Below are 17,652 nucleotides of genomic sequence, written 5' to 3'. Positions count from 1 at the left end.
GTTATGAACTTATATTTGTAAGTAGTAAAAGTCACTAGTCATGATTGAGTTAAGTAAATTCTTGGCAAGAGTATCATGTTTTTCATAGTTACGAATGCTTTGTGAATGCTTATGATTGTCACAGAACTTAATGATCTTCGAGATGTATCTCTATCATGCTTTTCATATTTAGGGAACTTGAGAAGAATAATTTGGTTACGTCGTTCAGTCCAATTCAATGAATTTAGGAAAATCTAAGAGTTAATTAGTGTTGTTCACAGTTAATTTGGGGCATTGTCATTCATGGTTTATAAGAAGAATAATTGGAAATCGATTTGTATGCATATGTTTCATGTGTGGAGAAGAATCCTTTAGCTATCCCTTCATCCACAACTTAATTAACTTACTACCATTTACTTTCGTTTTAATCAAATTCATCCAAAATCCCACCAGTCATTGTTTTGTTGTTAGTTTAACTTAGTTTTCAGTTTTATAAGTTTAAGTTGTGTTGATTAGCATCCATTCTAATCCCCGGAATAGAACGATCCCTACTTACTCGTACTAGGATTGCATAATTTATAGGGTTTAATTTGTGTGTTAGTTTCTACCACATCAAATTTTGGCACCGTTGCGGGGGATTTGTAAAATTGCTAATCCCTCTGTTTTTTGTTTATTTTTCTTTTGATAGTTGATTTAGTTTTATTTCTTTGATTTCAGGTACTAGAGAAGCAGGGCATGGCAATTGCTAATCTTCAAGCTCAAATGACGAATCTTACTTCTCTTATATCGCAGTATATCGAAAAGTCCACAATGCAAAGTGTCCCTACATTTGGTGTGTCCTATAGGTAAGGACATCAAACTAATCAACATCCTCAATTAATTGAGAATGAAGTTGAGATAATGTCAATGTTTGGGGTTATCAAGGCCATAATCAATCAAGGAACGACTTATTTTCCAACACTTACAATCCAGGTTGAAGAGATCATTCAAATTTTATGTGCAGTAAACCTCAACAAGTTCAACAAGAAGGATATTGGCAGCCATCTCAAGAGTTTTATTCAAGACCTATCCAACCACCACGAATTCCCCCGCAACAATTCCAGCCATATTCAAGTATGTCCATGGATTATGATAAAATTATTCAAACACTAAATACTTCTTGTGCTTCTTTGACTCAGGACTTAGAAAACCAAGTTAAAGAGATGGTTGAATTGAAAAATCAACTTGGACAGATTGCAAAATTCATAAGACAAATTCGAGAACAAAGTGAACTCTCCAGCTCAACTATTATCAATTCGATGGGAGAATTTGAAATTGCTGAAGTTATCACTTTCAGAAGTGGTATGGAGTTTGCAAGTGATTTGAAGGTGTCAAACCATAGCCTAGAAGTGGACAAAGAGTATTGTTCGATGAAGAGGAAGACTCATCCATGGCAAGCTTAGAAGAAGCCTTGCCGCAACACCCAATCATCTCTAATCCTATTGCCACAGCTACCATAGCTCCACCACCATCCAATTCTAGTAAGGTTGTTCCGAATTCAATTCTTTCTAACCTTATTCCACCAAATATCCCCATTCCTTGCAGGTTCTTGCAATTCAAGAAAGAAGAGAGAGAAAAAAATCTTCGAAACCTTCCCAAATGTGCAAGTTAATATCCCGATTCTTGGTACAATAAAGCAAGTTCCAAAATACGCTGAATTTTTTAAAGAGCTTTGTACAACAAGAAGATGGATTCAAGAGAAAGAAGTGGCTAGGGAATATCTAGAATTCATCAAAGAGGATGTACTTGAGACAACCATCCCCGAAGAAGTTGGATTTTATGACATGGGACAAGTCAATGCCCTCACACAAAATCTGGCCGAGAGCAACATTCCTGAAACTTTCAAAGAAGTGTTTATCCTTGAGTTCTTGTTGCAACACATAGGTAAGCCACCTCCTCAAATTTCAATTTCGTTTTCTACTAACATGTTGTTGATTTCAATGATTCAGGCACCCACTCTAGAATTTAAACCATTACCGGATTATTTCAAGTATCACCTTCCATTCAAAGATCAACTTCATGCCACTGGTCCTAGTGAGGACTAAATGGAGGTATTGTCCGACTAGAAGACGGTAAAGCAACCGCTTCTTAGGAGGCAACCCATGTGCAGATTTGCTCTCTTTTACCCTTCTCTTTATTGTTTTTACTTTGCCGTGATAGTCTTGTTTGCTAGTTATCTTTTGTTGTTTCTTGTTTAAGTTTATTTTTGAAACATTGAGGATAATGTTTGGTTTAAATAAGGGGGAGGGGGTAAACAGATTGCTTTTCATGACTTATTTTTGAATTTCACCACCTATCACTACTAATGTTGTTATTCATTGTTTTAAAGTGCTTTTATTGTGTGTCATGTAAAAAAATTTGAAAAAAAAAAAAAAAAAACCAAAAAGAGTCATTTTTGTTGCTTGTGTGTTTTAGGGTACCTTCCAACACAATGATGAGGATTTTTTTTTTAATTGCATGACTATTAAAGAAAGTTACAAACATGGGTGGATGTTTGATATGCTCTTTGGTTAATACTTAGTTGTAGTTGTCATTTACGAATTCACATGTAATCACATAGAAAAAAAATCAATTTTTGGAACATGCTTGAAGGAAGAAAGTCAAACTAATGCTACAACCCTGTGAGACTTGAGCCTATTTTTTGTTTGGAGAGTTATTAATATGTGATATTGTTGTTTTCTAAAGTCGTTGCATGATCTCATTATTTCTTTGCTTGGTTGCTCTTAGAAAGATTTTTCATCATTTTAGTTCCAAATACTAGAACTCATGCCCATTTCATTCAAAGTATAAAATTGATTGCATGACAAATAACAAGATGAAGTTGTTTAGTTATCACCAGAGCCAAAAAGCCTTATCCCTTGCATATGTATTGTAGGTTTAACCCCTTTGAGCCTTATTTAGCCTATTTTCTTTGTTAGCTTGCATTATCCCTACCTAGCCTAGTATAGAAATATCCATACCCTTATTCTTAAAAAATAGTGAAGCATGGCTTGTTGGGAATTCCTTTTGATTTACAATTTGCAGAAAAATAAGTGTGGGGGAAGGATTGCCAATGAAGTAGTTCTTATGTTTTATGTTTCAAAGAAAACAGAAAAGAAAAAAAAAAAAAAAGAAGAAAAACGTTGAAAAAAAAGGAGAAAAGAAAAAAGAGAGGTTGAAAAGAAATGAGAATGAGTTCATAAGTGTTGGTTGCTAAAGAAGGGTCCAAAAATGTGAATCTGACCCTAAAGTTGTACAAATCTCCCCTTTGTGTTTATAGTTGGGTGTTGCAATCAAAAGTTGAATTCTAAGTGTTGATCTCATTACGTTGCTTACTATCACTTTAAGAACCATTGTTTATCCTTAATCTTTTTTTGTTAGCGAATACCTTAGCCCCATTACAACTCTTAGACTTTTATCTTAATTGTTATATGATTCAATATGTCGAGTTTGAAATTGGTACGAGCATATGGAATCCCTGGTTCTCGCTTCTAAGTAGTGGCATTCCGTTCATGAGATCATATACATGTTTGTATTAATAATTCCAAAAAGTGTCTTCTTTGTTATAACATATGTGGGTGCTAGTCTACATGTTTACACCAATCTTCTCACATATACTTAGTTTAGGGAGCGTAATCAGAAAATCTGTACGAAAATAGAGAGTATATCCAGTGAGGAATTGAATGAATTCTCTAAGGCATGTTACTACTTTCAAATGTTGTTTTAAATGATTAAATGCGAGCTGGTGAGTGGCTACTGCGGTTAAGTATAAGCTCAAAAGTAAGGATGGTTAAAATCTATGTAAGTAATGATTTCTCACATGTCATGTTTCATTGGAAATCCCTGAGGTAATTATTGGAAGGTTTAGGTGTTGTTTTGTTTTCTTTATTTTGCTCAGGGACTAGCAAAAGCTAAGTATGGGCGAATTTAATAGGAACATATTTATGCGACTTTGTTATCTAATTTCTTTGCATTTATTTAGTTAATTTTCATTTATTTTGGTAATTTATGTTATTTTCGTATTATTGTAGATTCAGTTGGTAAAGATGACAATAAATAGCTAAATGGAGGAATTTGGAGTAGTTTTGGATCTGGATTGGATAGCAGGCGTGAATAGCATATAGGCTAAACATTTTTTGTGTTTAAATGGTGCTAGATATGTGTTAAAATATAGAGAAAATAAAGTTGAGGCTTGGAAGGCAAGGAATTAGACAAGAAAGAGGAATCCTAGTTAGAGATGAACATTATCTTATCTTATCCAACATTATCTTGTTTTATCCAATATTATCTTATCTTATCTTATCTCCAGCTACAAGGAGGAATCCTAATCACATTCCAAGACTCTCTACCTGATTTTTAGAGTCCTAAAATAATTCAAAATGCCAAAACCTTTTCCTCCTTGGATTCAACCATTTTTCCTTATATATATGAAATTCCTGCGTAGATTTAGAGTATGCCATGCCTACCATTCATCCATTGAAGTTGCTGGAATTTTTAGAGTTCTTTCTATCTTTGTTTTAAGTTTCAATGTTTATTTTAGATTGCTTTTCAGTTATGATGAACATGTGTAACTAAGTTTCTTTTTAGCTAGAGGTGAATTCGAAGCCATGATCATATGTTTTATATAAATTGATTACATCCAATTATTGTTTCGTAAAACATGAATGCGATTTACTTATCTACTTTATACAGAACTTATTCTTGTATGCTTATTAACGGTGCACACTTAGTTTGCATGCACAGATTTAATGCTAGAATATAAGGGAATTTGACCTAATCATTATGAACTTATATTTGTAAGTAGTAAAAGTCACTAGTCATGATTGAGTTAAGTAAATTCTTGGTAGGAGTATCATGTTTTTCATAGTTACGAATGCTTTGTCAATGCTTATGATTTTCACATAATTTAATGATCTTTGAGATGTATCTCTATCATGCTTTTCATAGTTAGGGAACTTGAGAAGAATAATTTGGTTGCATCGCTCAGTCCAATTCAATGAACTTAGGAAAATCTGAGAGTTAATTAGTGTTGTTCACAGTTAATTTGGGGCATTGTCATTCATAGTTTATAGGAAGAATAACTGGAAATCGATTTGTATGCATATGTATCATGTGTGGAGAAGAATCATTTAGCTTTCCCTTCATCTAAATTTCATTCACAACTTAATTAACTTGCTACCATTAGTTTTTGTTTTAATCAAATTCGTCCAAAATCCCCCCAGTCATTGTTTTGTTGTTAGTTTAACTTAGTTTTCAATTTTATAAATTTAATTTGTGTTGATTAGCATCCCTTCTAATCCCCGGAATAGAATGATCCCTACTTACTCGTACTACGATTACATAATTTATAGGGTTTAATTTGTGTGTTAGTTTCTACCACATCACTACTCTAACCCTTCTAGATTAAATTTTAGCCCGATATTATTAAGGATTGAATTAAGGCTTTTTTTTTTTAAACAACCTTTTACCGAGACAACCATTCCCTTGCCGGTCTACAGCCTGATGGCTTCACATCACTAAAGAATCAGTAATTGACAGCAAGAACTAAAAATCAATAAAATGAAAACTTATATGGTGTTCTATATCTCCATGAATCTAGGAACTTTTGCTTGCATTGTATCACTTGGTCTACGTACCGGAAATGATAACATTCAAGATTATCTTTGGTTTCATAGTCAAGAGTATAATAAGTCAATTTATAATCTTTAACACCAGCTTATAATCCAAAACTTGCTTTAGTCTTTGTTTATGGTGACGTAAGTCCCTCCCTACAACTAATCAACTAATAATACTCACAAGAACAAGGTCTACTAGACATGATTATGAAGTTAATAAAACCTTTCACATGAATCTTTCACAAAACTATGAACTAATATTATCAATCAATCATAATGGTTCGTTATTAGACTGTGGTATTTGATTTGCCAAATACATCATTATTGTATACTCTTTCATATGTATGGCACAATACAACCTTTGTTTTTCAAGTTTCTAATATCTTATGTTTAAAAATCACTAAATCGACACTAATATAATTTTTTTTATAATTATTTTAGCCATTGGATTTGATTTTAGGTCGTTACATCTTTTTCTTTTTAACTGTTAGAATTAAAAAAAAAATACATTTGAATATGGACGGTTGGATCAACCAATGATCCAATGCTCTAACATGGTTAGATTAAAGCAGAGAGCCATTAGCTTCAATATTCTGGCCGACAACTACTCGACAAGCCCAAGTAGGTGGGTCCTTGGTTGTCAAAGACTTGAAGAGCCTGGCACGTTGATGTGGGCCTTGCGTGAAGCTTGTGTGTCCGGGCTTCTACTAGTAGGGTCCACACGCACAAATGGGTTAACCCACTAACCCAGTGTCAAATCCTGGTCGGAATTTGCCCTAAAAATGATTTGTGGGTTAAACTCATATTTGGCCCAAGCGTTAGAGCAAGTTGGGGTGGGTTTAGAACCTAAAATTGGAGTTTTACTCAAGGGTTGGAGTATGTCTTAGGGCAAAATTGTCCAAGAAATTGGCCAATAGGCTTAAAAAATAGTAATTATCCAAGTGCATCTCTATCTTGTAAATGAATTATCGGGGCAATTAGCATTATAAAAAAATTAATATAAAGATAATATTATATTTAATTTTGGATATGATTTTTAACTAATCTCGTTACTTATTGTGTCATTATCTAAATGTACAATTTTTGTGGAAGAGTATGGTTGTGTATAGTTTTTTTTTTTTTTTTTTATTTTTTTTTATTTTTAAATTGCAATTATTTTCTAATCAAATTAATATGGATTGTTGGATACAGCTTGTTTATTTATTTATTTATTTTTTTTTGGCAATCCAACATCTAAGGTTGTGCTATGTGGGCCCAATTTTTTTTAATTTTTTTATTCCTAAAAAGGACAGATTAATATAGACTGTTAGATTATATAATAATTAGAAATCCAACGGTTCACGTTGCGCCATGTGTACTAGCCGTTTGATTAGAAATCAAAATTTGGTTACCATTGAAAATCCAATAGTCCAGATTTTATACCGTTGGAAATCAAATGGATGAAAACGGCCATGTTGCCCATGTAGAATATGCGCTTAGTGCACTGCAAGTTGGGGCCCACCAGCCTTTTTTGTTTGTCGATGCACCATCCACGTGCACATGTTGTGCACGCGCCTGACGTAAAAATATTAATAACATAGATACTAGCTTATTGTTGTAGAAACCCGTATAATAACCAAAATCATACTACATTATAAGTATGAAAAGCCAAGAAGTCGGGTTAAACTCGTAAATTCACAATATAAAATTAGCAAGAAAGATCCAACGGGTAGCAATCACAAATCCAACATGTCTCATTCTGAATTCGTGTTAATAATAAAATAATAAAGTACCTTGGCACCAGTGAAAATCAGGTTCAACTGAAAAGTAAGTAGAATACAAATCATCAATTACACAGACATGGTATGCTGATCAGATAATGCGAACACCTAACATTATGTATATATATTCCGACATAAATAACTTAGGTGTATAAATGATACTCTAGTACTACACACATGTGAAGCTGACATTAAGCGCTCACATATGAGTCATATTGCCTAGTGCAATCTAGGGACACATCTACACTGGATCCAATGCGATTTTAACGGTGCATGTGAACATACATGTGAAACTGATCCTAACCACCTGGACAATACAAATAAAGAAACACATGCAAGCATATATAATGAGCAAATATATCATATAAAAACATGCCATGGATAATTTCTCAAATAAAAAGTGTTACAAAATCATGAGGGTAATGCTAAAGAGGTTAAATTTGACAAAATTTTATAAACTAAATGACATAAAAGTTGATGATTGAGTTATTACTTAAACGTTGATAAACATATTCATTCCTATTGTGACAAATCATTTAGTTTTCAAATTTTGTATATAAATTTAATCTCTCTAGCATTACCAAAATCATAATATCGCAATAAACATCGCAAGTCTAAAAGTAAAGCATCGTGATAAAGCATTCCAAATAAAAGTTCACAAATCTCAGTAAACAAAACATCATCATCATATAAAACTTTGTGCTTTTAAAGTAAAACGAAAGCATGAGGCGATATAAAACACATTATAAAACCACATTTGAAAACATATAATAAATAGTTTAGAAGTGAAAGCCTGCTCACACACATTTTATGGTTGCAGCCGCCTTGCGGTGCACACTCTTGTAATCCATAAGATAACATTTCTAAGGTGAAACAACCTTTACTCAGCAATTAAATCAAATACAATATTGAAATATAGGCTCGAAACACCAAATTCGTTGTCCGAAAACGTACATCCATCGCAGCGCGCGTATTTAAGAAAATAAAAATACTTTGATAAATTAATAAGTTACTAATTAATAAATTATTAACTATCAGTTATTTAATACTCATTAAATTGATAGATTTTCATTGGTCCCCGTTTGAAATGTATATGATTTAGAGGACCTACGTATGCATATTTCATTATTTGGAGGGTACAACGAAGTCATAATGACACGTTTCGAATTGACTATGGTCACAGAGCAGATGAAATTTCCTATAGTCTCTTTGGACCTGAAAGTAATATATAACTATGATTTACCACCAGTTGTCTTCTTTAAATAATAAAAAAAAAACACTAGGTGCATGTACGTTTCAAATTGAATTGGCGCCGTTTGGTACGCAGACGGGACGGAATATGATGGAATGGGACAGAACGGAACGCGTAGGATGGAACAAGATGGTTGTTCTATTTTGCATTTGGTAAGCACATGGCGAACGGAACTAAAAGATTAAATGACTAACTTACCTTTGTTCTGTATGTTGTTTGGTGCAATGTTTATGCGATGAGATGGGACGGGACAGTTTTTTAGTTGTTCATATATTTGAACACATGTATGCTTATCTATGATATATTTTTTACACTAGCGAATATCAATATTTTTTTGTCATTTTATTAAGGGAAGTGTTATTGGCACTTCAAAAATCTTACTTTACACTCCTCACAAATGTATGTTTCTTTTCTAATATAGAAAGTTTGGAGTGTAGAATGAGATTATTGGCACCGTTAGGTTTTAAACGGAATATTCCCTAACGCCGTTAGGGATTTCGTCAGTGTGCCAGGCACGTGCTTGCGCGTGGCCGGTGTATAAAAGCGCATGGGACGTCAGAAAATTATTCTAAAAATATGGGGACACTTGTGGTGTTGAGTAGGCCACGACGGTATATTCAACACCCCAATTGAGCAACGTATGAGAAGTTATTGCACGGTTTTGGTTATGTGCTTAAAATTAATGTTGAATTAGTTGTTTCACATATAGGTTAGACGTTCCCGGAGAACGAGCGTAGCCAGGCGAAACTTGGGGGTTACGACCATGCTACATACCAGTGAGTGGGCTTTTGGTTTTTATATAATATATATATATATATATGCGTTTCCCAGAAACTGTTTTTAAATGGAATTTTGTTTAAAATGCCATGTCATGTTTGCTTTACATTTTAGCATATGCATTAGTATAGCTTTGCATAATTTTGCATGATATTGCAGAGGCCTAGGTAAGTTCAGGTAAGCATATATTGACGGTATGGTTGCATGGTAGTTGATTATGAATTTATGCACGTAGAGCTCATTGTCCTGCACCCCGGTGTTAGTGCTCCGTCCATGGCGAGGCCCTAGCCTTCACGTGATCGTTCACCTTCTGCATCGCACGCTCAACTTGGATCCAAGTCAGGTGCTAGCCTGTCGTACAGACCACATTAGGTGGTTCTAACTCGTAAATGACCTGCGATTTGTCACACAACTTTCCCGTGATCGTAGCACTTGAGCGCACTTATACATTCAGCCTATCTTACAGACCACATTAGATGGTTCCTGCTCATGTGCAGGTTTAGTGCCGTATAGGTCATATTAGGTGACTCCGGCCGGATTGATGAGCAATAGGTTCAGCCGTATAGGCATATTAGGTGACTCCGGCTAGCATATCACTTTTACATTGATTTATATCACCTGGCTTACATATTTACTGTTGAGATAGTGACATGGCATATACTTGGTTTTCGTTACTCTCGAGCTTGATTTCTATAAATACATATGTATTACTATTTTCTGGGAAATTATAAGGGTTTTACAGTGAGCGGTTATTACTTTTGGAAAGAGAAATGGTTTGAAAAAGCTTTGTTTTTGCCCACTCACACTTTCTGTTTTGCGCCCCTCCAAGTTTTAGGTAGAAGTTTGTGTTAGTGGCTTACGAGGATTCTACGGTGGTTCTGACAGACTTCTAATAATGTAGGAACTTTACTTCTTTCATATTCTGTATAATTAATATTTAGCATGCTGGACTGCACTTAGGTTACTTGTGCTCTGAATATGTGATTTACACCTTAAACACTTTCACTCACACTTGTACATTTATCTAGTGTAGGTTAGCTAATTTGGTTTTTATTTACCCACATTTCCATATAACTATCACTTCCGCATTGCGCTTATAGCTATGTCACTCTCACGTAATGGCCATCATGCCTTAATTTAGGTCAAGGTGTGTCACATAATTTATTTATAATGTACCCCTTTTTTTTTTTCTTTTTTTTTTTTTTTTTGCAAATGTACCACTTTGTTATATGTAAAATGTATCCCTATTTTTTTTTGTAAGTACCATCTTTTTTATGTAAAATGTACCCATTTTTTAATGTAAATACTATTTATTTTTTAATCTAAAATGTACTGTTGTTTTTTTAATATAAAATGTACCCATTATTTTCTATAAAATGTACCCACATTTTTATGTAAATGTACCAATTTTTTGTATATAAAATGTAGCCAAATTTCATTATATAAATGTACTCATTTTATAAAACCCATAAGCAATTATTATTTTTTTATTTATCAAAACCCATAAGCAATTTGGAATAATTAAATTGGCAGGGTAAGTGAAAGCCAAAAAAGAAAAGGAAAAAAAAAAAAGGAAGAAGGATTAAGGACCTCAACTAAACTCTCTCTTCCTATTATTATTATTATACACACTTTTTTCTTTGACCATCTCTCTCCCATGTCTCTCTACTTTCTCTTCTTCCATATGCTTCTTACTCTTATCGTGCCCAGATTGCTCTCCGTAAATATCAAACTCGGTAAATCAAACCCATACTTTCTTTTCATTTCATTTTCTTTCGATTCAATTCAAACCCATATTTCTCTTCAAATCAAACATAGAAAAATCCCAAAATTTTCTTTTTTCAATTTACAGAGGCTTCATCGGATCATCGGATCTGCAAATTCATTTCAATCAATTTCTTCAGTGCCGTCATCGTCCTCCTTGCAGCGTTGTCGTCGTCCTCTCTAGGCTTACGACGATGACCTGGCTATGGTGACAGCGCATTGAATAGGTAGCGGTGGAGGAGCTTTGACATTGTCAACGACGGCCTTGGTCTCTTCTTTGCACTTTTTGTTGTCATCGAAAGAGGCTCGATGATGCTTGCTATGTGAGTCCTGGGCGTCGCTGGCAACAATCTCATCGTGGGACTAGCAGGGAGGAGGGAGGTAGCGAGAGAAATCTGGGTTTGAGTTCAAATGGGTTTGCTGGGATTGGGTTAGCCATAGTTGGCTTGCTGGGTTTGTGGTGGAGGATGATGAGGCTATAGGAGAGATGGATGGTAGAAGAGAAGGAGGCTACGGGAGAAAGAAGGAGGGTAGACAGTGAAATTAATGAAAAGGAAGAGGGGTATTGTTGTCCTAAAAAATTATAATTTTGTGTTCCATGGGTTGGAACAAGTCGTTCCAAGGGGAAGGTAGAACAAAAAAAGTGACGAACATTTGTTCTACGGGACAGTGCGTCCTAAACAATTTGGCACACTAAACGTGGGACGAGTGCGTTCCGTCCCATCCCATGTACCAAATAGTACAAAACGAATAATTAAAGTACCCAAAATTTAAATTCCTCCATGCAATTTGGTTTAGGTGGGTCGACTGATCAACTATGTAATTGAACCGAACCAGCGGTCCAGCTCAAAATAAAAAACAACTAAAAAAAAAAAAAAAAAAAAAAAAAAACCTTTTCTTAAATCAGGCGGTGAAGAGGTTCCATTTCTCCATCTGAGTCCATCCTTTATAAACCCTGAGGATGCCCATTTTAAGCAACTAGATTCTTCTTCTATCGTCTCTCTCGTCTCAATCGCTGCAAGCGTTCGTCTGGTAAGCCATTTCTCTGTAACATTTCTCATCGACTCTTTGTTTCTTGCAATTTTAAGGTTTGTAATCGAGTTGCCTAACTGTTTGATGTCAGTCACCACTGCCAGTGTGACTCCGATATAATTCGTGGAATCAATTTTCCTAAATTTTTTCAGTGCTGATTTAAGGTTTAATTTATTTATGCTGCACCAGTTCCTTAATTTCTATAAAAATTGAAGCTCGATTTGTTAATAATTTTTTGAAAAAGTATTATAGAACATTTCATTTCGTATGATTCTGTAATTTGGGTTTATTGGAATGGATGAGGTTATAATAAAGAAAATTGTTTGCAAGTCAAGGCAAAGGGAATTAAGGTTCTGTTTAGTTATAGGCTATAAATAGTGAAATATAATTCTCTCTTCTTTCGAAAGAAAGTAAGGGAGTGTGTTACAAGCTGCCGTTGGTCCTTAGTTTGTGTTAAATATACCATGTTTATTTTGAAGAATGAAATCTCGGTGATATGCATTCAAACAGACCGAGGCATTTTGCTTCTTTCTTTATTTGTGTAATTTTTCTTCTGGGTTTTCTTTTGGGCGAGGGGATGAGGGCGGGGTTTGTAATTGGAGGTGATCTTTAATGTATCTTACTGAATTCTCATACTTGCCTAGTTAATATTGGACTCAGAAGAGGGCTTATGTGCTATTAGGTCCTTGATGGTTTTGTTGTTCCAGGGGTGGGGTACAATAGAGAACATCCTATCGTGCGTATGCAATTTGAATATGACTTGATAAAGGTTATGGTGGAAAAGGTTATATTATTAAGTTAAACAATAAGACAGTTGGGTTTATCAGAGATTATCAACAGTTTACAATTTTTGGTTTTTTGTATTTTAGAAGTTTTTTTTAGAACTGAAAACATCGCTTATAGAATAAAAGATAAGGGTATGTTTTTCTTGATCCATAATATCATTTTCAGGTAGGATAATCAACTACAATGGCATCAAGGATGGCTGCAAGGTTTGTGCCTCGGAGGTTTTCAAGCAGTGGAAAAATTCTCAGTGAGGAGGAAAAAGCTGCAGAGAATGTTTACATCAAGGTCATTTCTAAATTCCCTGGATATTTTCTCTTATGCTTTTCCTTTGAATTGTTTGGCTGCTTATTTGTGGTGCATTTTTATTAATATCCTCTTGGACGTAGGTTAAGTGCTGAGGAACATTGTCGGATGATGGAACTGTCTTTATTTAGGAGCTGAACTTATATAAATCACTTGTCTGTCTTGGGAATATGAACTAAGAAACTGATTAAAAATCTGAAGATAAACTTGTAGAAATGTATCAGGTCTATATACTATAGACCTCAGTATTAATCTTATAGCTGGTAAACACCTTTTAGAGTTGGGTGTAAATGATGCAAGAACTAAGTTAATGGAATGCTAAATAAGTCGATCCACGTACAAGCACATAAGGTGAAGAGGCTTTATTTTTTTTAATGTAATAAAATGCAATTTAGACATGTATTTGATGGGTCATTGTGTTTTAATCTTTCTATGTCACATGATTATTGTATTAGATGTCATAATTTGATTTTAGAACTTCTCAAGCGTATTGTGGGTCTTTTGAGATTCATAAACTAATGAACCTATGAAAGGGGATTTTTCTTAAGCAATTTAAAAATAAAAAAAGTTGTTCTTTGGCTCGGCTAGGTGCATCCCAAATTTCTTTTTTATTCAAAACCTGATGAGTTCAGCCCACCCTGAGCTTAAATCCTGAACTTTTCTTTTTCTACAACCAAATTATTTGAATTTTGTTTCATCAATCTTGTGCTTATATCTTGAACTTGTACATAAGCATGTGAACTTCATAGGCCCAAATAAAAGCAACATATGAACTGGGTAGTGGCGACGTGCGATGGATCTCAAATCACTGTTCATATGCTAATCATTTTGGATTTGGTTTCCATAAAATATTGTTATGTTATTCTCGAGATGCCTTTATTTCTTTCTTTGTTTTCTTTTTTATTCTAAAATGTTGATTATCAAGTGGGTGTGGGGGGTTTCTCCGTAATGATTAAAAATGTATTAGTCTGATCGAATTTGATTCTTTCAGTTGTGATGACAATCAAGGATAGAATAATGCCTGCTTTTCCTTTGAGACCGATTCCCATTATTTCTATTTATCTCGAATCTTCTGGCTGTGTCTTAATTTTATTTTCATTCCTTTTGGGATTGAAAGTCAACTGCATCAACAGTTTAGGATCTTGATTTGCATCTAATTCTCCTTTGGCTTTATGCTGGAGTTTTGAAGATCCAACATTGAAAGGGAGAAAAAAAAAAAAAAAAAAGAATGTATCTTAATTTGATTAGTGTTAAGATGATTTGGTGATAGAAATGTCGCTCAAAGGATTACTCAGATTCGCAGATGGTTTCTCCGTTTTTCTTTTGTTCTCAGATGGGGTTTCTATTAGAACACCTGGTTTCTGTAGTGGATTACAATATGACCCATGCATTTGTATTGTTTCAGATATTTAGATTTGTAGGATCTCATCACTGTCGTGTCAGTCCCACACATTTGGAAGTTTGTGGTACTCTATTTGTGGAAAAACCTGTGTGTATAGATACTCATAAATATGTTGATATACTCTATGATGCGTGAATGATTGCTTTGATTTTGTCTGTTTCTTTATCATATTTGCAATGCTATTCTGATACATCTTCTCACAGTTATTGTTTGTTTGCTATTTTGCAGAAAATCGAGCAAGAGAAGCTGGAGAAGCTTGCACGTAAAGTATGATAAGAATGTTTTACTTTTTCTGTTCTTTAAGAATTAAGCAATCTTAGATGCTCATCAAGTTAGAATGTAAAGCGTTCTTTATTTATTTTAGCCGATCACTTATGAAGGTTTTTGTAGTGTTCAATGAAAGCTCATTTAAATTGAAAAACACAATAATACAAGTGGGGATCATACATTGGTGTGCACATACTTTATAGTGCGATTTGTTGGTGTCAATTTTTATTTTTGCGTTGCTGATCACATATTTATTATGGTTATCACAAAATCAATTTGATTTATACGTTCTGGTTGATTTATACACTGGTTGGGATTGGCATGCCGCTGCCACAAATAATATGGTCAATTTGAACATTTTCAGGGCCTTAAACCAGAAGAGAAGCCAGCTGGAAGCTCAGGGGGGCCAGTCTCTGATGCCAAACCTAGTGCCTCTTCCTCTGGAGCATCAACAGCCAAGGTATCGACTGACAAGTACTGGAATTATGCTGTTGTAGCTGGTGTTATGACTGCTGCTGCTTCTCTCGGTTGGTATCTCAAAGCTAGTCGAAAGAAGGAAGAAGTGCAGGACTGAGATTGACATGATTTGATATGGACTATCGAAGCTTCAGTTGTTATAACTAGTTCTGGTAGAGCACAGGAATAATACAAGCTGTGAACCTTCTCTGTTTGTGTTCCGGATGTATACTGTTTTGAGGTCCGCAATATCCTCATGACCTTTTCTGTTTCGGGAAATATATGCGTAAATGATAGGTGTTTAGCACTTGGGTTTCCAGTGCGATTGCTTTTCCATTATGTTAACAAGTTAACAAGTGGGTAGAAAATGGTGTTGAATTGTGTTACCAACTTACCAGGTGGGAATGTCACTGGGGCTCAAGGAGTAGCGGTGAACGCAACGCAGGTTCGACCCGATGCCTTCTCTCTCTATTTCCTTCTTCGGCCACACCGCACCACACCATACGCTAGCCACAGCACCGACGTGACGCTCTCTCTCTCTTTATATCACCTTCGACGACTCCGACATCACGCCTTCTCTCTCTTTCACCTCCGATGGCTGCAATGCAGAAAGAAGAAAGTTCATCCTAATTCAACAAATTTAATCAGGGCTTCCATTTGGGATTCTAAAATGGAAATTTTGAAATAGAATTAGGGTTTCAAGTTGGGATTTTTGAATTGTAATAAGGGTTTAATTACGCCTTTACAATTACCGACTCGAAAAAACTGAAACTATTTTGGTACGGAATTGGATCCTCTCCCGAGCAGGTGATCAGGATCCTCCTGATCCAATAACATGGGCCGTTGGATTAAAACAAACAGAATGCCTCTCTAAAAGTTATAATAATTGTAACCGTTGGATCAAAACTCAACAATCCGTGTTAGTGGGTCAGAAAGTTCCTGATCTCCTACTCATGAGAGGATCCAATTCCTTTTGGTACTACCCCAATTTTGGTATAATATCGAAACAATTGGTTCCGTTTCGTTTTTTTTTTTTGGGACCACCCATTTCGATTCAGTTCAGAAGTCCAACTCGGACCATTTTAAAAATTAAATATAGAAATTGGATAGTTTTACATTGCATTGAATAATATGGTCCGAATGCATGAGTCCAAATACCCGTATGCTCACCCTTAGGAAAAAAATTTCAGGGTACCCGCTTCCCCATTTGAGCTGGTGTTCCCAGCAAATAGAGGCGTGACCCATATTTATTTAATTTTAAAAGAGCTGTTATTCCCATCACAATGTCTTATCTTTTCACCCACATTTTTATGAATTTTTTTAATTACCAATTTGTCCATTTGTAAATGACTAATGAGGACCTTAATTACCCTCTTTTGCATTACTTTTTTCTTTTTATATAAAAAAAAAGAAAAAGTTTGGGCGTGATAACTCTCACGCTATGTTTAGATGATTTGTCTCTCTTAAACCCTAACTCATCATTCCCATCTCCTTTTATTCAGAGAAAGCAAAAAGAATGAACTTAGAAGATGACGTTTCTATAGAAGAAGTAGATGATTATGTTTCTGTTGAACATGTAAAAGATAATTTTATGTGGGTCATTTTGATTTGTCGACATCGTACAATTGAAGCATAGCTCTGTGACTTTTTATTTGAATTTGCATTAGGTTAGGGTGCAATTTGTTTCACGTTTCCCTATGAGAATTCTTGGAATTCGTTTTCATTAGGTTAGGGTAATAATTCAAGTAAGGCATGTTTGTCTTAACTGACATTGATAATTGTCCAACTTGATGTGTTGTCTTCGAAACCTACACATAAATCCCTTTCTTAATTAGCACTATTTTCAACTTGATGTAATGCCCATTTATTTACGTATGGTGGAATTCGTTTGCAGCAGGTAAATGAATCTGGCAATAATCCAGCGTCTACACATATGGTGGATTGTACTAGTGAATTTACCACAAATAAGGTAATATTTGCTTGACTATGCAATTGATTTACTTATACTCTTGTATGTTTATTCATAATGTGCAATTTTGGTATTTAGTTATTCAAGAGTAGAGAAGAATACAATGGGCTCGAGGAGTTGGGAAGTCAATGGTTTTGTTATTGTGACCTTATGATCCGATCAAGGTGGAAACGAAAACAGGAGCCCTAGACTTGCATGGGTTGTGAAGGGAATTGACAATATGTAAATTGAATTCACAAAAACATAACAGATGAAGATAGAAGGAATTCTGG

General features: G+C 34.8%; 1 protein-coding gene across 1 annotated transcript; it reads left to right on the top strand.

The window, feature by feature from the left end:
* Positions 1 to 12,043: 12,043 nt before the first annotated feature.
* Positions 12,044 to 15,750, top strand: LOC125477260 (uncharacterized protein At2g27730, mitochondrial-like). Its single transcript, XM_048584206.1, has 4 exons — positions 12,044 to 12,197; positions 13,149 to 13,268; positions 14,917 to 14,955; positions 15,320 to 15,750. Exons 2-4 carry the CDS (start codon positions 13,167 to 13,169, stop codon positions 15,527 to 15,529), a joined length of 351 nt encoding a protein of 116 aa, XP_048440163.1. The 5' UTR covers positions 12,044 to 12,197; positions 13,149 to 13,166; the 3' UTR covers positions 15,530 to 15,750.
* The last annotated feature ends 1,902 nt before the right edge of the window (positions 15,751 to 17,652 follow it).

This window comes from the organism of the source record quoted next, unplaced genomic scaffold, assembly GCF_019419815.1.
Source record: "Pyrus x bretschneideri cultivar Hongxiangsu unplaced genomic scaffold, Pyrus_bretschneideri_v1 Contig209, whole genome shotgun sequence".
NCBI classification, from domain to species: domain Eukaryota; kingdom Viridiplantae; phylum Streptophyta; class Magnoliopsida; order Rosales; family Rosaceae; genus Pyrus; species Pyrus x bretschneideri.
This window is presented reverse-complemented; position numbering and strand designations above follow the sequence as displayed.